The 17588-nt window shown below is 41.0% G+C and overlaps 1 protein-coding gene across 2 annotated transcripts in view; it reads right to left on the bottom strand.

Annotated features, from left to right (window-relative positions):
• ZMPSTE24 (zinc metallopeptidase STE24) overlaps nt 1-2184 on the bottom strand; it is a 48100-nt gene extending 45916 nt beyond the window's left edge. The window contains exon 1 of one of the 2 annotated variants that reach the window (XM_036257182.1): nt 1964-2184. In XM_036257182.1, coding sequence (XP_036113075.1) covers nt 1964-2086 — 123 coding nt within the window. In that variant the 5' untranslated portion in view covers nt 2087-2184. The remainder of the gene's footprint in view (nt 1-1963) is intronic. The other variant, XM_036257184.1, reaches the window with a different exon arrangement.
• Nucleotides 2185-17588: the final 15404 nt, after the last annotated feature.

The following is a 17588-nucleotide window of genomic DNA, read 5'->3' on the forward strand; positions in this document are numbered from 1 at the left end:
TTTATCTTCAGATAGAGCATGAGGGAGAGAGGGGGAAGAGAGAGAGAGAGAAACATCAATGTGAGAGAGACACATCAACAGGTTGCCACCCACACAACCCCAACTGGGCCAGGGACAAACTGCAACCGAGGTATATACCCTTAGCAGGAACCGAACCCAGGCCTCTCTGGTCGGCAGGCCGACACTCTAACTGCTGAGCCAAACTGGCCAGGGCTATTGTTGTGCATCTTACCAAACCCTCACTAAAAGGCATTACAGGAAAACACAACTGAGTAAAGAAGACACTATAGAAAAGTAGTTACTGTAATGAGGCTTATATTAAAGTAAGACAAAGAGATGTTCAATACTCCATCCCCAATTTAGATACTACATACTATGTGTTTACTTTATGCAAAGTTATCTTCTCAAGGCCTACAAGACTCTGTACGAATGAAGCAATCCAAAGAGCTATTAGGTCAGAGAACATTAGGTCAGAGAAACTAATACTATTCATCTTAACACCTCTTTAAATATTCTGGATTAAAAGAAGATATCAGGATATAACCCAAACATTGACAGATATAGAAAGTTATAATTTCAATTTAACGACTCATGCAGAATGTAAAACGACGGAATAAATTTTCAGAGGAAAAAAACTGTAATGCTCAAGAAAGAGTTCTAGCAGTTAAAAAGAGAAAGGTTTTCATAACTATTATGGTTGACATAATTCAGCAGCAACACTTAAGAATGTAGGTAAAGCAAACAAACAGTGAGAGACGGTAATGAAGCAGTCAATTAAACTTAAAATCTACCTCATTTAAAAGTTCATATGGCACCCTGGCCTGTTTGGCTCAGCGGTTGGAGCATCAGCCTGTGGTCCCGAGAGACCCAGTTTGGTTCCCGCAGAGAGCATGTACCTCGGTTTCGGTTTGTCCCTGGCCCCGGTTGGGTCCTGTGCGTGGCAGCCACTCTATGTGTCCCTTTCACATCGATGTTTCTCTCTCTTCCTCTCTTTCCCTCCCACTCTATCTGAACAAAAAATGGAAAAATGTCCTCGGGTGAGGATAAAAATAAATAAATAAATAAATAAATGTTCATATCATTAATCCATCAAGCTATTAATTATGATCATCTCTGGGGAACTGCTAAGTAACATTCATTTTCTACTTTACAGTTTTAATTGTTTAAACAAAAATAATAAAGAAGCTTTTGAGAAAAACAAATTTTGTTCTTTGGGCAAAAACAACATACTCTTTATTTTTTACTTTTATTGACTTTGTTTTTAGAGAGAGAGGAAGGGAGAGAAACATCAATGTGAGAAACATCCATCATCTGCCTCCTGCGCGCCCCCTACTGGGGATGGAGCCGCAACCCAGGTATGTGCCCTGACCCGGAATCAAACCAGGTCCTCTCAGTCCATGGGACCTCTCAATCCATGGGAGGGCGCTCAATCCACTGAGCAACACCAGCCAGCCTCCTCCTTTTTTTTTTTTTTTTTTTTTTTAAGAAAAGAGAGTTCAGGTTCTTGGAAGGCTTGAGAAATCTTTATTTTCAGGAAATGGTTTCCTGATTCCGTGGTTGAGCATGATTATACGTCATGAGGAAGTTGTCATTCTTAAATGTTAGATAGCATCCTTTTGAAGGTTTATGGGTCGCTGCCAAAGGTAAAAAAGATAAGTCTGGGGATCTTAAGTAAGCTGTGGGGCAGGTATAAGGGCTAAAGCCTGACAAGGCGGCAGCCTGCTTTCCCTTTCACCAGGCCCCAATCCTCCTGAGTCCCATCATCACGTTGCGGGAAACGTCCCTGAGGCACCGGATCCTCCCAAGGCCAATCCCACCATCGGGCCAAGAGGCTCAGTAGGGACCCACAGGGTGGAGGCTGGGTGCTGTGGCCGCAGCATCCACCCAGGGACTTGGGGTAGAGACTGTGGCTGGCCTACAGCTGGCCGGGTGTCGGGGTTAGATGGGCCCTGTCTAGGCTCACCTGCCGCTGTGCTAGGAAGGTCTCCCAGAGATACACGGTCCAGGAAAAGAGCAACACTGCCCCAAAAATACGCTTCTCCGCCGGCATCTCCCACATCGGGTCCAGCGATGCCCACATCCCCATGGCCACCTGGTTCCGCCAGCTCCTCAAGCGTGCAACGGTGCCACACCAACACAGTCCCCTCTGAGCGTCCTGGCAGTGTCACAGCTATTTCCGTCCCTTCCGAACGTCGCTGCAGCCACACCCGTCCCCATCCCACCCGCTGCGCGCAGCCGGCAGTGTTACACAAACACTCTTCCCCACGCCGACGCCCCTTAGGGCAGCCAAGTTTTTGCCGGAAAAGGAGCATTCCCGCCTTCCTCACTTCCGGCCCGAGGAGAACTGAGGCCCAGATGCTGCGTTCTGGCTTCCGCCAACCGAGCTGCTCATGCTGAGCTGCGTCGCACGCATTCCTTCCCTTCCCCTCCTCGCCGAGTGCCTGCTGAGGGTTCCGGCTTCCCTCCGGAGCACGGCATCGCTTTCTAGCTTCCAGATTTGCAGTTGCAACTCTTCGCTTCGGGGCCTGCCCTGCTGGGCTGCGGCCTGAGCCTCATTTTCCCGGCCGGGACAAGGCCCCTGGTAGTGGGACTGAGCAGGCACTAACCCAGAACGGACCGCCACTCCCGCCCTGAACTAGCGGGGAAGAACGAGGAGCAGACGTCTCAGGCTTTAGAGGCCATTCCTCTAACTAATGCTATTCGGACTGTGGTATGTTCATCCTGAGATACCTTAAGACTAAAGGGCTAGTTAACTACGAGACTAGGCAGTGTAAGTGCCGTATTTTGGCCTCTAGGGGAGGTGTTTTGAATGCAGGCATGTTAGACAGTGGGCGGTCGTGATGAGATTTCCATTCAAGATAGCCCTTTCCCAGCCCAAGTGAGTCAAAGGCGGCATTTTGACTAAGAGATAGTTCCCCTGGAGCAAAGCAAGGATAGCGTGAGTTAGAAATACTTGCTCTGAAAGGGTCTTACTTGATCTAGGGACAAACTCCTATCAAAGCACAGCGCTATGTCTGTCTTGGGATTCAGAAGTGAAATGTGGTCACAGGGACGCCTGTTAACACATTTGTTTGACCTGAACAGTGAAATTTTTTCTGACCGAAGATAATTCAGACTTGGTTCATTGGATTGCCACAGTGGTGTTGCTTACTTGCATAGTTATTATTTACAATGTATTGAGCTAAATCTGCAGCAGCAATTAAACTCTATTTGAACTACAGTGAAATTGTAGTGCTAAAGATGGGTGGAAATGACAATATCTTGAATTTCCCACTCTTCCTAAATGCTTCTAAATGAGAGTAATTATATAATTAAAAGTCACTTGAGAAAGTGATGGACTTTAGTGATAGGATAACAAATTATTTTGCAAGTCAAATTGTTTCCAGTTCTTTGCTTTACACAAAATTAGTGGCGGAACTAACTGAACTGTCATCTAATGAAGGAACATTATTTGGTTTTTGGCATATAACTCAGAAGGAAAACAAAGTTGATTGACATTTCTATAAGAAAACTAGCATTTCTGTCTATCTGTGTAGTATTTCTCAAGACTGTATCTACAAAAACAAAAAATATATCAGTAAGAAATAGCCATTCAGACACATGAATTAATTGGTGGAGAAGCCCCATCCATCTCACTGAGAACTGTATTTCCAGTAGAATTTTACATTTTATATTTATGTATTATTAAAATTTGTAATCATATCCTTTTGCAGATTTTTAATCATTAATTGTAATGATAATTATAATGATTAGTCAATTCAAAGAATTCTTTCCAATACATAGACCCATACGTTTACAGGAAAATTTTAAAAATTCTACTCTAGCCCTGGCCAGTTTGGCTCAGCGGTTAGAGTGTCGGCCCACCGACCAAAGGGTCTTGGGTTTAATTCTCAGTCAAAGGCATGTACCTGGGTTGCAGGTTTCATTCCTGGCCCTGGTCAGGGTCATGTGGGAGGCAACCAATCGATGTGAGAGAGACACCTCTCTCTCTCTGTCTCTGTTTCTCTCTCTCTCTCTCTCTCTCTCTCTCTCTCTCTCTCTCTCTTGCGCCCTCTCTCCCTTCCTCATCTAAAAAACAAAAAAATCAATAGAAAAATATCCTTGGGTAAGGATTAACAACAAAAATAAATAAAATAAAATAAAATTCTACTCTAATATGTACATATTTTTTTTATCTCAAACAAGTGATTAAAGGTTTTTCTAACAAAAATTTACATTTGGATAACATTTAATGGGGAAGTGGAATATAAATGTACATTAGAGATGATAAAAAATGTAGAATTAACAAATGTTAAAGGGCTTATTTGTGTAATTTTATTGTATTAAAATATGTTTTTCATTGATTTTTTTTTAGAGAGGGAGAGATAGAAACATTTATGTGAGAGAAACATGGATCTGCTTCCTCCCACACGCCCCCTACTGCAGATCAAGCATGCAACCCAGGCATGTGCCCCAACCTGGAATGGAACCAGGATCTCTCATGGCTCAATCCACTGAACCACAGCAGCTGGGCTTATTTGTTTAATTTTAAATGTATGTTAGTGGTTATTCAACTGTTATATAGATTCTGTTGGATACATTATAAAATGTAATTTTAGTTTCATCTTAAATTGTCATTATTTATAATTTTCCAGAATTTACATCCATTGCAAGTGTTTAAATTAATGATTAAGATATCAACTTAAAACATGAGCGGATAAACACTTTTTCAAAATTCTCTCTCCCTTGGGTGATCATTACTATGCTCTCTTCAGTCTTCTTGTCTTCATCTGTCTAGATCCACCCAGCCTGCTGCAGTTGGTCCAAAACCTCACAGAAGCTCCTGCCACCCAAACTTCGTGGCTAAGAGCACAGATTTAGTCGGGCTGCTTGAGTGCCAGACACAGCTGTACCACATATTAGCAACTTGCTTAACCTTTCTGTGCATCAGTTCCCCATCAGCAAAATGAGAATACTAGTATTTGCTTCCTCATATTGTGAGGATCAAATGAGAAAAATTGTGTAATTCTCTTAGCAGTGTACCTGGCTTGCCCAATAAAGATTAGCTACTAGCTCCCCATACTTGTGAGAATTGTATCAGTGTTGATTTGACACCATGTGTCTGAAGAGATGGAGGAACAAGAAGCTGGTGTGAAGTTTCTAAAAGTCAACACTGTAATTCACTCTTTCATTCAACAAATAACTGAGTTTCTGCTAGTATCAGAGACTGTTCTAGGTGCTTGGGACATATCAATGAACCAAAGTCCTTTCCTCTCCTGAAGCTTACAGACTTAGTGAGCTGGGGTGGATGGAGGGATTGATAGATAAGCAAATAAGTAACAGTAAAAGTGGAGGAGATTGATAAGTACTATGAAGAAAAAGCAGGGAAAGGGGGATACAGCTTGTCGCATGAGGGTGGGGGCACTACTTTATATAAGATGGTCAAGGAAGACCTCTCAGAATAGCTGACAGTTGAGCACAGACCCACAGCCATAGAGTATCTGGAGAAAGTGTGCCATGCACTATGAACAGCAAGTGCAAAGGCCCTGAAGTGGGACAGTGCTTCTTCACAATATTTGAGGAATGGTATGAGTATAGAGAGTAAGGAGGGGGGGTGCAGATCATGCCATCATACACAGTGTTTTAGTTAAGAACTTAACTTTTACTCTGAGTGAAAGAATAGGTCATTGGAAGATTTTAAGCCGAGTAGTAACATGATCTCTTTGACTCCTTTGTAGAGAACAAATATAATGGGGACACAGATGGAAACGGGATCTGATTAGGAGGCCATTTCAAGAACCAGATGAGAGATGATGGTGGCTTGGGCTAGGGTGATAGTAGTGGAGGGAGAAGTGAATTATGGAAAGGGAATAATCACTTGTTCCCCCTTGCAGAAAGATAGTGTTAATAGAGGACCTGGTCTGTCTGAACTCTGAAATAGGAGCCTCAAAACAAGGTATTGTCAGGGTTTTGCCAATGGAGAGAGACTGAATTAGAAGGATAAGAATTTTCCCTAGAGTTGTGGACACTAGTATGGGGTAGTTCTTCTACCCCATCTAACCTGAATGATAAAATAGCTCTCAAACCCTTTCCCTGTCTTGCCTTTATTCTCTTTTTTTTTCTTTATTGATTTTAGAGAGAGGAAGGGAGAGGGAGAGAGAGACAGAAACATCGATGAGCGAGAACATCGATTAGCCGCCTCCTGCATCCCCCCCACAACCTGGGCATGTGCTCCAACCAGGAATCAAACTGGTGACCTCTTGGTACATGGGTCAATACTCAACCACTGAGCCACACCAGCCGGGCTTGCCTTTATTCTCTACTTGCCAGGAATCCAAAGTAATGCCTGAATTGATGCCCTGGACATAAGTGTTCTGATCTCAAGAAAACAATGCCCCCACTGGGAATGAATACTTGATATTTTTCTCTTATGATTGTGGTGTGAATCACACATTCTTTCTGGGGAGCTTAGATCCAGGAACAAGATGACCTCTTTAGTTTCTATCACACTTTGCATTTAGCTCAATGTATGTCTCCCACACAGACTACCAAATTTATGTTACTCCTGTTAAAAACCTACAAAAGGCCCTGGCCAGTTTGGCTCAGCGGTTAGAGCGTCGGCCTGCGGTCCAGAGAGACCCGGGTTCGGTTCCCGCTAAGGGCATGTACCTCGGTTGCGGTTTGTCCCCAGCCCTGGTTGGGTCATGCAGGTGGCAACCACTCGATGTGTCCCTTCACAGCGATGTTTCTCTCTCTCTCTCTCTCTCTCTCCTCCTCTCTCTCCCTCCCGCTCTGTCTGAACAAAAAATGCCAAAATATCCTTGGGTGAGGATAAAAAAATAAATAAATAAAAAAAAATAAAAATAAAAACCTACAAAAAGCCCTGGCCAGTTTGGCTCAGCCATTGGAGCATCAGCCTGTGGACCAAAGACTCGTGGGTTTCATTCCAGTCAAGGGCACGTATCTTGGTTGAGGTTAGGTCCCTGGCCCTGGTTGGGGTAGTGCGGGAGGCAACCGGTCGATGTCTCTCACATCGATGTTTCTTTCTCTTTCTCTCTCACTCTCTCTCTCTCTCTCTCTCTCTCCCCCCCCCCCTCCCTCCCTCCCTCTCTCCCTCCCACTGTATCTGAAGATAAATATCCTCAGGTGAGGATTAAAAAAACAACAACAAACCTACAAAGGTCCATTTCCAACAATATGGTTTGACCTTTAAATGCCCTTCATTACCTGACATCAGTCTGTTCTTCTAGGCCCCTCACTTTCCTTTCCTTTGATATACCCCAGAGTGGTAACCAAGACAGAATGACTGGAACTGTGCAGGAAGACACTGAAGTTTAGATAGCACAAAAAATTGAGACATCGACTTTAAAAGATTACATGGCACTTTAGCAGCTAGCAATAGCAGTAGTTAATTTCTCACCTACACTGTCAGATAATGCACATTTACTCAGAGTGAAAAAAGAAGCTATGGGAAGATTTTGAGCAGAGTAGTAACACGATCTCTCTGACTACTGTGTAGAGAACAAATATAATGGGGACACAGATGGCAACAGGGAGTCCAGTTAGAGGCCATTTCAAGAACCAGGTGGTAACTCCCATCTGTTCTGTTTGCCACATCATGAATTAAAAGCTGATTTGAGGATGAGGTTAGTGTGTCTTGCCCTGAAAGAAAAATCCTTCATTGTAGCTTGGAAATAATCAGTTCTTCAGCCTCCCTGAAATGCTCCTTGTTCTCCAGGCAAGCTGCCATCTTTTATATGGCTTCATGATGATCCCAGCAGCAGGAGTACCTTCCTGCTGAATACCTTCCTATGTAATCTTTTATGGGACAAATCATTGTCACCTCCCCAAAGCCTTTCCTGACCCCAACCTATATTCACCAACCTGTTGAACTATTTTTGCACTGAGTACACTATACAATGAAGTCTCATTTTACACAGTAGTTTCATTTTAACATCAGTGCATTGGAGAAAAATGATCAAAATTAACCTTGGAAAGCCCTTATGAAGGCACCACTTGGGAGACAGCTATATTGTCTCCTGTTGAACAGCATAGTCAGTTTTTGTCCAGCACAGCAATAAACCAGTTTATTTGCACAGCAAGTAAAAAATTTCATTTAGATGTCAAGTGTTTCAATGAGTGTAATCACATTTATTGTGGCAAAAATGCACAATAAAGTTTGTGGAATATGAGACCCACTGAGAGGACCATCTACTGTCTTTTCCCCAGTAGGCCATCTTTCTTGTCAGGGAACACACTCAAATTGAGTGTAATGGCAGGTAGGTGCTTTCTCACATTCTTCCCTCCCTGCCAAACTGGATTTTTAAAAAAATTTATCGATTTTAGAGAGAGAGAAACATTGATTGTTTTTCCACTTATTCATGCGTTCACTGGTTGACCTTTGTACATGCCCTGACTGGGGATCAAACCTGCAACTTTGGCACATTGGGATGATGCTCTGACCAGCTGAGTGCTGCCAATGTGGATTCACATGAGAATTCCCCTAAATTCAAGATATTATGACCTCACTGTATTGTAATTCCTTGTTCTGAAATTACCTGTCCAAACAGTCAAATTGAGTGCTCCTAAAGCACTCAGAACAGATTCTCTAGGATTATCACATTGCTTAGCACAGAGGAAGCATCAGTAAAAGTTGGATAAAGTTAAAGAGTCTCCTTTATGTCCACCCCACCCTTGCTCACTTCTGAGTAATGCAGGGAGACTCCTGGGCCAAATATTTATTTTGGACTCAAGATCAGCACAAGGGCCAGCCTACCCCTACAGGACAATCCACCGCTTCACCCTTCAATGGCACTTTCTTGCTGTTTATTATATCCAATCCAACCTCTTCAGCATGGAGCTGAAGGCCACATCCCTGAACACTCTCCCTTCTTTTCCCACTCCCATATCCATTTGGCTATCCTTTTCTGTATGACTGCTTAGTCTCCAGCCTGTGGAGCATGTACCACAATCTCAGACAGTTTAAACTACCACCATACCCAGTATTACCCCACCACACAGGCAGATATGTTGGGCTCTATTGAATAGAGAGCCAAGCCTTGTAGGGTAATTTTAATATAGTTCTCTACCTTTATTGGTACACCACTGCACACATAAGGGAAACAGTGCTTTTCTGGAAAGTTTGGAGTCCATCAGATTTCAGATGTGGAAGTAAACCCTGATGTGGGCAAGGGACTCTGGCAGTCAGAGCAGCTGCAGTAGGGCTCAGAGGAGCAATCCCTCTTCGTGGCAGGTTTTTGAGAAACGATCATCCCCTCCAGGTTCTTCACTTTGCTTTCTACCATCTGAAGTTTTTTCAAAATTTTCTCTTGCAGACCCAAGGACAGGAGGGTATTCTTGTCTTGAACTGAGAGACCAATCTTTTCTGGGTTGATCAGCAAAGCCTGCAAAAAATCTGAGCCCTTCTTGTAAAGTTTGTAGAGTGTGACTACAAACAACAACATGTTCTAAAATAAAACAAGAGAAGTTGAAAGTTACTTATTTATTCATATGTAATGCTAGTTTGCTATAGATGCAAAACAAAACAAAAAACTAATGGTAACAATAATCTCATTCCTTCGCCAAGCATTAACAAAACATCTCCCCCATTTCATCTTTTGATCTTCACCACAAAATGGAGTGGTAGGCAGGTCAGGGATTATTAATTGCATTTATTTAATAAAGATTTAATAATAGATACCCTTTGCTGAAAGTTTGCTACATGTAGGGCTCTTTGATAGGAGTTTCCTTGCCTGTGCATGACCTATTTATGTTTAAAAAAAAGACCACACATCTGAATAGCTATTTAATTACCTTCCAGTTTGAACCCTGTCATTGTCCAAGGTCATAAACTTGGAAATGGTAGAGCCAGTACTGGAATCCAGGAATTCTGACTTCCATGTATGTTCTTTTAAGACACATGGTCTGAAAAACTGGGTGTCTTGGTCATGGCAAAAACAACAACAACCTTTTTTAATGTACCAGGACAGATTCCTGCCAGAAGAAGAAAAACAAAACAAAACAAAAAAACACCCAATCATCTTTTTTCCTTATAATACTAGCACTGCATATTGAGTACTTATGTGCTAAACTTTATACATAGAGTAACTCCTTTAATCCTCACAACCCTTAGGGAGGCACTGTTAGCAAACCCATTTTACAGCTAAGGAAACTGGGGTTTAGAGGCTAAGTGACTGCTCTTGGTCACACAGCAAGTGGTGGGACAAAGATTTAAGCCTCAGCAGTCGACTTCAGAGCCCGTGCTATTTACAATCTGTTCAACTGCTTTTTCTTGCCTGAGGTTTCTGGAGGGCTGTGGACTCATCTTTCTGATTGAGCTAAACATTAATCACGCAAGAGCAGAACTCAGAATTACAGATGAGAGTTTGGGGTTTTTTTGGCTTTATATTCTTCTATCATCTAATTATAATGTGAGTATATATACACACATGTCCATGTTGGGGATTGAAGTCAGATTATGTTGAATGAGATTTTGGAAAAGAATTGAATTTGAATCCTAAAAGTTGGGTTCACATCTCAGCTTTTCCAATCTCTGTCAACTTGGGTAGGTGATAACCACGTTTCCTGTACAAAATGGAGATGAGAATCCCTGCCCTGCCTATCATGCAGGGTTTTGAAAGATTAAGAAAATGCATATGACCGTGGTTCCTCAACAGTAGTGACATGCTGTAAAATGATCTGGTATAACTTCTCTTAGCATTTGCCAAGTAAACCAGTCACCCTTTAAGAAAGTCTTTTTAAAAAAATATCCGACCTCCTTTAATTTCCACTGAACCTTAGTTCACCTCATTTTTTGTGTGTGTCACATGAAAATAACTTCTATCCATTTCATGGAATTGTTGGGATTCTCAAAGCATTTTGACTATGTTGTAAATATAGCTATTATTATTGGTGATTAAACAGAGGTATGTAAAATTCTAAATGTTTCTAATAATTTCAGCCAATTATACTCCTCTTACCAAAAAGAGCCACTGTATACTTATGGAATCCTATCTTGTTAAAACAAGGAAATAATGAAAACACTATGAAGACTAAATGAATGAATATACATGCCTCCTTATCAGTTAGAGAACAATAGCACAGTAAGAACCCAAGATCCCAGTTATATTCAAGGAGCCTGTCTGGCACATAGACACTCAAAGATGAAACAGTGATCAAATAAATTTGGGGGTAAGCTGCCTTCTCAGGTTTGTGAACTTGTTTGATCTATTTTACTATAAGATAATCCGAATACAATTGTGAGAAAGAGCATTTTTTACGCTCAAAACCAAATTGCAATAGTTTTTAAGGATAATTTAGTTTCAACCAACTAAAGAACCTTCAGAGACAACCCTTGCTCATCTGAATGGTCTTAAAACTGAGTGGCAGCAATATGGGAGAAGTAATTAAGTTTCTATGTATAACTATTTAAATTTCTCTGTAACAAAAGAATATAACCTGAAATGACCGAACACTTCGTTTCCATAAGGTATATAGTCCTATTCCCAACAAAATAAGAAAGAAAATCCCCAGGATAACTTGCAGAGCCGGAGCAACATTATCTAGTAGCCCCAAATTTGTTTGCTGAGTCACATTAGTCTCTCCCAGAAGAGTTGTTTGTAGCCAATTCCATATTGAGCTCAGAGAGACATAATCTATAATGTCCCAGGGAGAAGATGAAGGTGAAGATGTTGACATTTTAATAAGATAGCAGTTCTAGGAGCTACATGTTCAGAAGCTTCAGGAACCTAGACATGAGTTAGGGAAAGTGGCAGGGGAGCCCAGGTGTTCTAGAACCACTGTGAGCTGTGCTTTGTGATGTCACCATCCTAAAGATCAGCTTGCTTCCTACTCACCCAGTGACCCTTCTCACTCAAAACAAGCTAGGTACTGACTGGCCTGGGTTTTCAGTTCAGTCATATTGCTTTCTCTGATCTTTGACAAGTCCTAGCTCTAGCGCAGCACTGTCTAATAGAATTTTCTGCAAAGATGGAACTATATGCTCTGTCCAATATGGTAGCCATTAGTCACTTGAAATGTGCATAGAGGAACTGAGTTTTACATTTTATTTCATTTTAATTAAATGTGGCTAGTAGTTCACTTCTTGGACAGTGTATAGATCATTTCCAATAATCCATGGAATGAACAGCAATATTTTCACATGACAAATGAGAAAACTGAGGTGATGTGGAGATTTGAGGGAACAGGATTTGGAGAGGGCTTTACTAAAGAGTGAATAATTTACTTGGTAAATGTGGAGAGAGGTTATTGCTGGATCATTTTGAAGCATTGCTTTTTTCATGTCATTATTGTTTAGACAAATTATGATCTTTAGAAAGGCTTTTAACCTTTAATCCTCACTTTGCTCATCTTTTTAGAGGGAGGAACCCACCTCCTTAACAATTTATATTAGGAACAAATGGAATCATTTTCTAAACATTTTGTAAACAGTAGCATGTTGCACTATAAACTATTCGGCATGTTATCAAATAAATTATTTACTGATGAGAATCTATCTTTTCAGCAAGGGCTACATGAAAATATAAAATGTTTGATCTGTTCCCAAAAACTTAACACAGAAAAAAATAGTTTGCACACAGCAAGAATCCAAGAGAGTCTGCACCCAAGAGGAGGGGAAAGGCACAATAAGAAAGAGAAAGGGTCAGTTATGACGAAAACGTTTTAGAAAGTACTGTCTAATGCTACTCCAAGTTGTTCACTGTGGTTGACTGAAAGAACAGGAATAGGGAAGCCTGGTGGGGAAGGAATAACTGTTTTGTTCTTAAAGGAATCAGAGGTATGGTAAGTTGCTTGAGGTGTCAGAGACACATCCAGAAAATGGAGTCTAGAATGCTGTTGGAAATAAAGTACTTATGTCAAGGAGAAATTATTTAGGAGTGACTGCTGTGGATGTTAAACCCATAGTCTGCTAGTAACTGACTGAAGCCAGAATCCTTTTTTTTCCCCCTTAATCCTCACCTGAGGATATTTTTCCATTGATTTTTTTCAGATAAAGTGGGAGAGAGAGAGAAACATCAATTGGTTGCTTCCCACATTACCTTGATCAGGGCTGGCGATCGAACTGGAAACTGAGGTACATGCCCTTGACAAGGGATCAAACCTGTAACTCTTCGGTCCTTGGGCTGACGCTCTAACCGTTGAGCCAAAGTGGCCAGGGCCAGAATCCTTTCTAGTAATGACTAAAAGTTACTCAGATATGGCTTGGGATTTGATTATAACGAGTTAAACATAGGTCAGAAACCATTCAAGAATGGTAACCAGGCCCTGGCCAGTTTGGCTCAGCGGTTAGAGCGTCAGCCTGCGGTCCTGAGAGACCCAGGTTCGGGTACTGAGAGACCCAGGTTCGGTTCCCGCTAAGGGCACGTACTTCGGTTGCAGTTTGTCCCCGGCCCTGGTTGGTCGTGCGGGTGGCAGCCACTCGATGTGTCCCTTCACGTCGATATTTCTCTCTCTCTCTCCCTTCCTCTCTCTCCCTCCCACTCTATCTGTACAAAAAATGGAAAAATATCCTCGGGTGAGGATAAAAAAAATAAAAATAAAGTCTATTTAAAAAAAAAAAAAGAATGGTAACCAGAAACTTTTTGGAGAAAGATAGGGTTGTGACAGCTGAATCATTATCTAAGACTCCCCACACTCGCTTAGATCCCCATTACAATGTACCTTATACTTTACTTTCAAAGCACTTAACCATAGTGTGCAACTTTTGGTTTAGGATTTGTCTTTCTGGTCTATTATCAACTCAAGGAAGACAAGGACCATGTACATTTTATTGACTACTGTATCCCTAGTGCTTGGCACATAGCACACATTAAAATATTTTTAAGTAAATGCAAAGTCCCTTAGAAGAATTCTAGGTATCTATTCCAGCCTAAATTGTTCATTATCAAGTGCCTATTACCATATTTGTCTACTAGTCTGTATAGATGCTTTACACAGTAGCTGTTATGATAAACCTTTGAAAGTTTAATGGATTTAGGGTCAATTTTGGTTCTACTATTCACTAACCTTGTTACCTTGGGCAAATTACTTAATCTGAGGATCAAGTCTTCATTTGTAAATTTTTTTCCCTGTATTATTATTTTGTTGAGCGAGAGAGAAACATCAGTGAGAGAGAACATCGATTGGCTACCTCCTGTATGCCCCCCCACTGGGGATTTGACCCACAACCTGGGCATGTGCCCTGACTGGAAACACCAGCTGGGCTCAAGTCTTCATTTGTAAAGTGGGAGTTATTTCTACCTACCTTATGGAGCTGTAATGAAAATTTGATCATTTCTGTACAAATATGTTACACATGTAGATGAGGGTAACTATTATTTGTAGTGACATTTATGGCCAAATAGAAGCTATTGTAAATCTCAATAATATAAGGTGCCTCAAAGAGGAAGCTTTTCCTGTCCTCTTTTTAACAATTTTTAATATTTCATTTAATGTCTGTCTTCCTTACTAGACTCTAATCTCCATAATGCAGGAAACTTACCATATCATGTTCAACACTCTTATCCCCAGGAGCTAGTAAATATTTGCCTATACCTTTCCTGTGCCTCCTGTCTTTTCTTTTCCAGGCTAAATGTACCAAATACAGGTTAAATCTGACTATCCTGGTTAACCTTCTTCAAAGTGGTTCAGAACTCCAAATGCAGTGTGTTAGAATCTATTCCTGCAGGTGTAGAGCCCCCGCAAGTCAAAATAGAGTGGGCCACTCTTTCTAGACTCAGCTTTATGTAATAGGAGGCTTTGCCCCTGAATCTGTAATACAAAGCCAGGAGTCATCAGTCTGTGGGGGTGGGAGTTGGGAAGGAGAGGGGACTGAGCAAACTTTTCTGACTTTTAGAAGATTCTTCGAGAAAGGTTGACTTTTTCACAAGTTGTATGTTATTCACAGAAACAATACACACCAGTTTTCCATCTCTTCCCTCACATGAAATGTCATTACTGGATGTATGACTGGAGCTGGAGCTGCATAACCTGGCTTTTACAAACTAGACTTCAGCCTTTACCCTGCACTATTCATGTTCCCAAATACAGTTTAATTATAGAACGTTGGTATTTTTGGTACTTTAAATACCACCTGCAGCCCTGATCAGTGTGGCTCAGTTTGTTGGGCGTCATCCTGTGCAATGAAAGGTTGATGGTTTGATTCTGGGTCAGGGCCTATGCCCGGGGTTGTGGGATTGATTCCCAGTAGGGGGCGTACAGGAGGGAGCCAAACATCACAAATGTCTCTCCCTCTCTCTCTAAAAAATAAAATTTTTAAATGCCACCTGCAACTTTCCATCTTACTTCCTACACATTAAGTTCCCCTCTCTGATATTCTTTCAGTCAGCAGAGATTGGGAACTAGGCTCCACCTCTTCCTAGCTTTTATCAGTTAGGCAAAACATTTCAACTCGAAAGGTTTTGTCTGTCAAATAAGGATAGCAGTACCAACTTCATGGAGTTACAAAAATTCAACAAGATTTTATGTAAAGTGCTAAAAAAAAGTGTTATACTGAATTCTCGCAAACATCCCACTTTGTATTCTAGCCCATTGCTTCTAGGACTTTTCCATGCCTGTGAATCATCTGAAGACCTTATTAAAATGCAGATTTGATCCAGAAGGTCTGGACATTCTACATTTCTAACAAGCTCCTAGGTGATACCCATGCTTCTGGCCTACGGCCAACACTTTGATTAAGAATGTTTATTTTAAGCTACCCCAGCCCTCACATTTAAGCTCCACAACAGCAGATGCCTTGACAAATTTACTTTGGTATTTTTATATCCCAAAGCATCTAAAATGATCTTTACATATATGTGTACTTAAATATTTGGTTAATGGTTAGCTCTGTCCTCCAATGACTATGTCCTTGGCAGTGCAGCTCTGAAGTAGGTGACCTGGGACTAAGAAAGGATACATTGGGGATGGAATCCTTAAGGCCAATCAAAAACTTTCTTCTCCATCATTTCCCACCCTCTCTTTTACACATGTAATCATGAATATGGGGAAGATACTGAAGCAAGAGAATTCTGGGTAAAAAGACAGAATGAAAGTGCCTGGCACTCTCTATCTCTACCCATCATTTCAGGAGGCATTTTTATATTGAAAAAGGCTTTGAAAACAAAGTCAATGTTTTCAAGTCTGGGATAAATCCCAGAGACATCAAGAAAAATAATGGTACCTAAAAGCTATAAATATAACCCTTTGGCTTTCTGAATTACCAGAGAGTCATACGTGCTTCTAACATAAAACAATATTCAATAAAGATCAAATGAAGCAAGCTGCTTCAACCAGAATAGAAAATTATGTTAGGGTCAACCATTTTATCCTAAGTACTTGAAGCAGACTTTCAATTGGGTTCTGAAAACTAGGGTTTGGTTCCACTGCAAAGACTTACTCACTTGGTCCTTCCAGGGGGTAGGAGTTAGGTGTGGCTGAACGGATATAGTTTATTCTTGAGCAAATTAGCAGCTTTTTCTTGTTTCTGGTTAAAAATCTCTAGTATGAGGAATCTTTAAAACCCATTTCTCTTCACTTCATAAGTGAGGAAAACTGAGGCCCACAGAAGAAATTAGCTCAAGATCCCAAGGAGTCACCTGTGGCCTCAGCCTCTAATATGTTCCACTGTTTCTGCCACTTTTTCTTTCAACAGATTTTTATTTGACATTCCTGTTAACTACTGTGATCTGAACCAAGCAACAATTGGGTGTAGGGGATGCTTTAGACTTAGGGTGAGAAGTTGGCAGAATGAAATTCCCAAAAAGCTGACAAAGCAACAAGGTTTAAGGGTTAGAGAAAAGATCTTAAAATCCTAACCAGTCATAAAAAAGGGATGTCAGGAATGTTTTAAGTCATTTCATTGCTAGCTAATGAAAGTGGCTGAAAACTTCTTAAGGAATAGAGAATAAGGCTATTCTATTTATAAGAACACATCACTTTCCTTGTCATTAGACATAGATGTCCCACAGTATACTGAAACTCAACACGTTCAAAGACCAAACTCATCTTGGTTTTCCAACCTCTTCCCCAAAACCTATTCCTCCTTTCTTTTTTTATTCCCATCTCAATCAGTTCCATCACTTTACATTTTCCTCAAAATGTTTTCTTCATCCTCCAATGCCCAACAATATGCTTAAATTTCTCAATTTAATTTACTTTTCCTTTGGCAAATGTCAGTACAGACTCTCACCAAGTTGGCTTCAATTACTTCAGCAGTCTTATATATTCCATTTCAGCCCCTCAAATCACATTCAGCTGAAGTGATCTATAAATTGTTATTTTGTTTAAAATACTTCAAAGGCTCTCAGCTGCCTGTGGACTCAAGTCCAGAATCATTCATGTTCATGGTTTGGTTCCTAGTTATTTCTCTCTACAATCTCATCCACCTCAGTGCTCCCTGCTCCCTTTTTACTGACAGACTGTCAAATTATTTGTAGTTCCCATGACTTCATACCTCTGAATTTGCTATGCCCTTCATGTTCTGCTTGGCATACCCTCTCCTTTCTACCCAGACATCTTCTTGGAGCTTTCATAAATTCCAAAGCTCACTACTCAATGTGAAATTTTTCTTTCTACAAGAAAATTTTAAGGCAATAGTCACTCAAAAAGAA

Source organism: Molossus molossus, unplaced genomic scaffold (assembly GCF_014108415.1).
Source record: "Molossus molossus isolate mMolMol1 unplaced genomic scaffold, mMolMol1.p scaffold_m16_p_12, whole genome shotgun sequence".
In the NCBI taxonomy this organism is placed as follows: domain Eukaryota; kingdom Metazoa; phylum Chordata; class Mammalia; order Chiroptera; family Molossidae; genus Molossus; species Molossus molossus.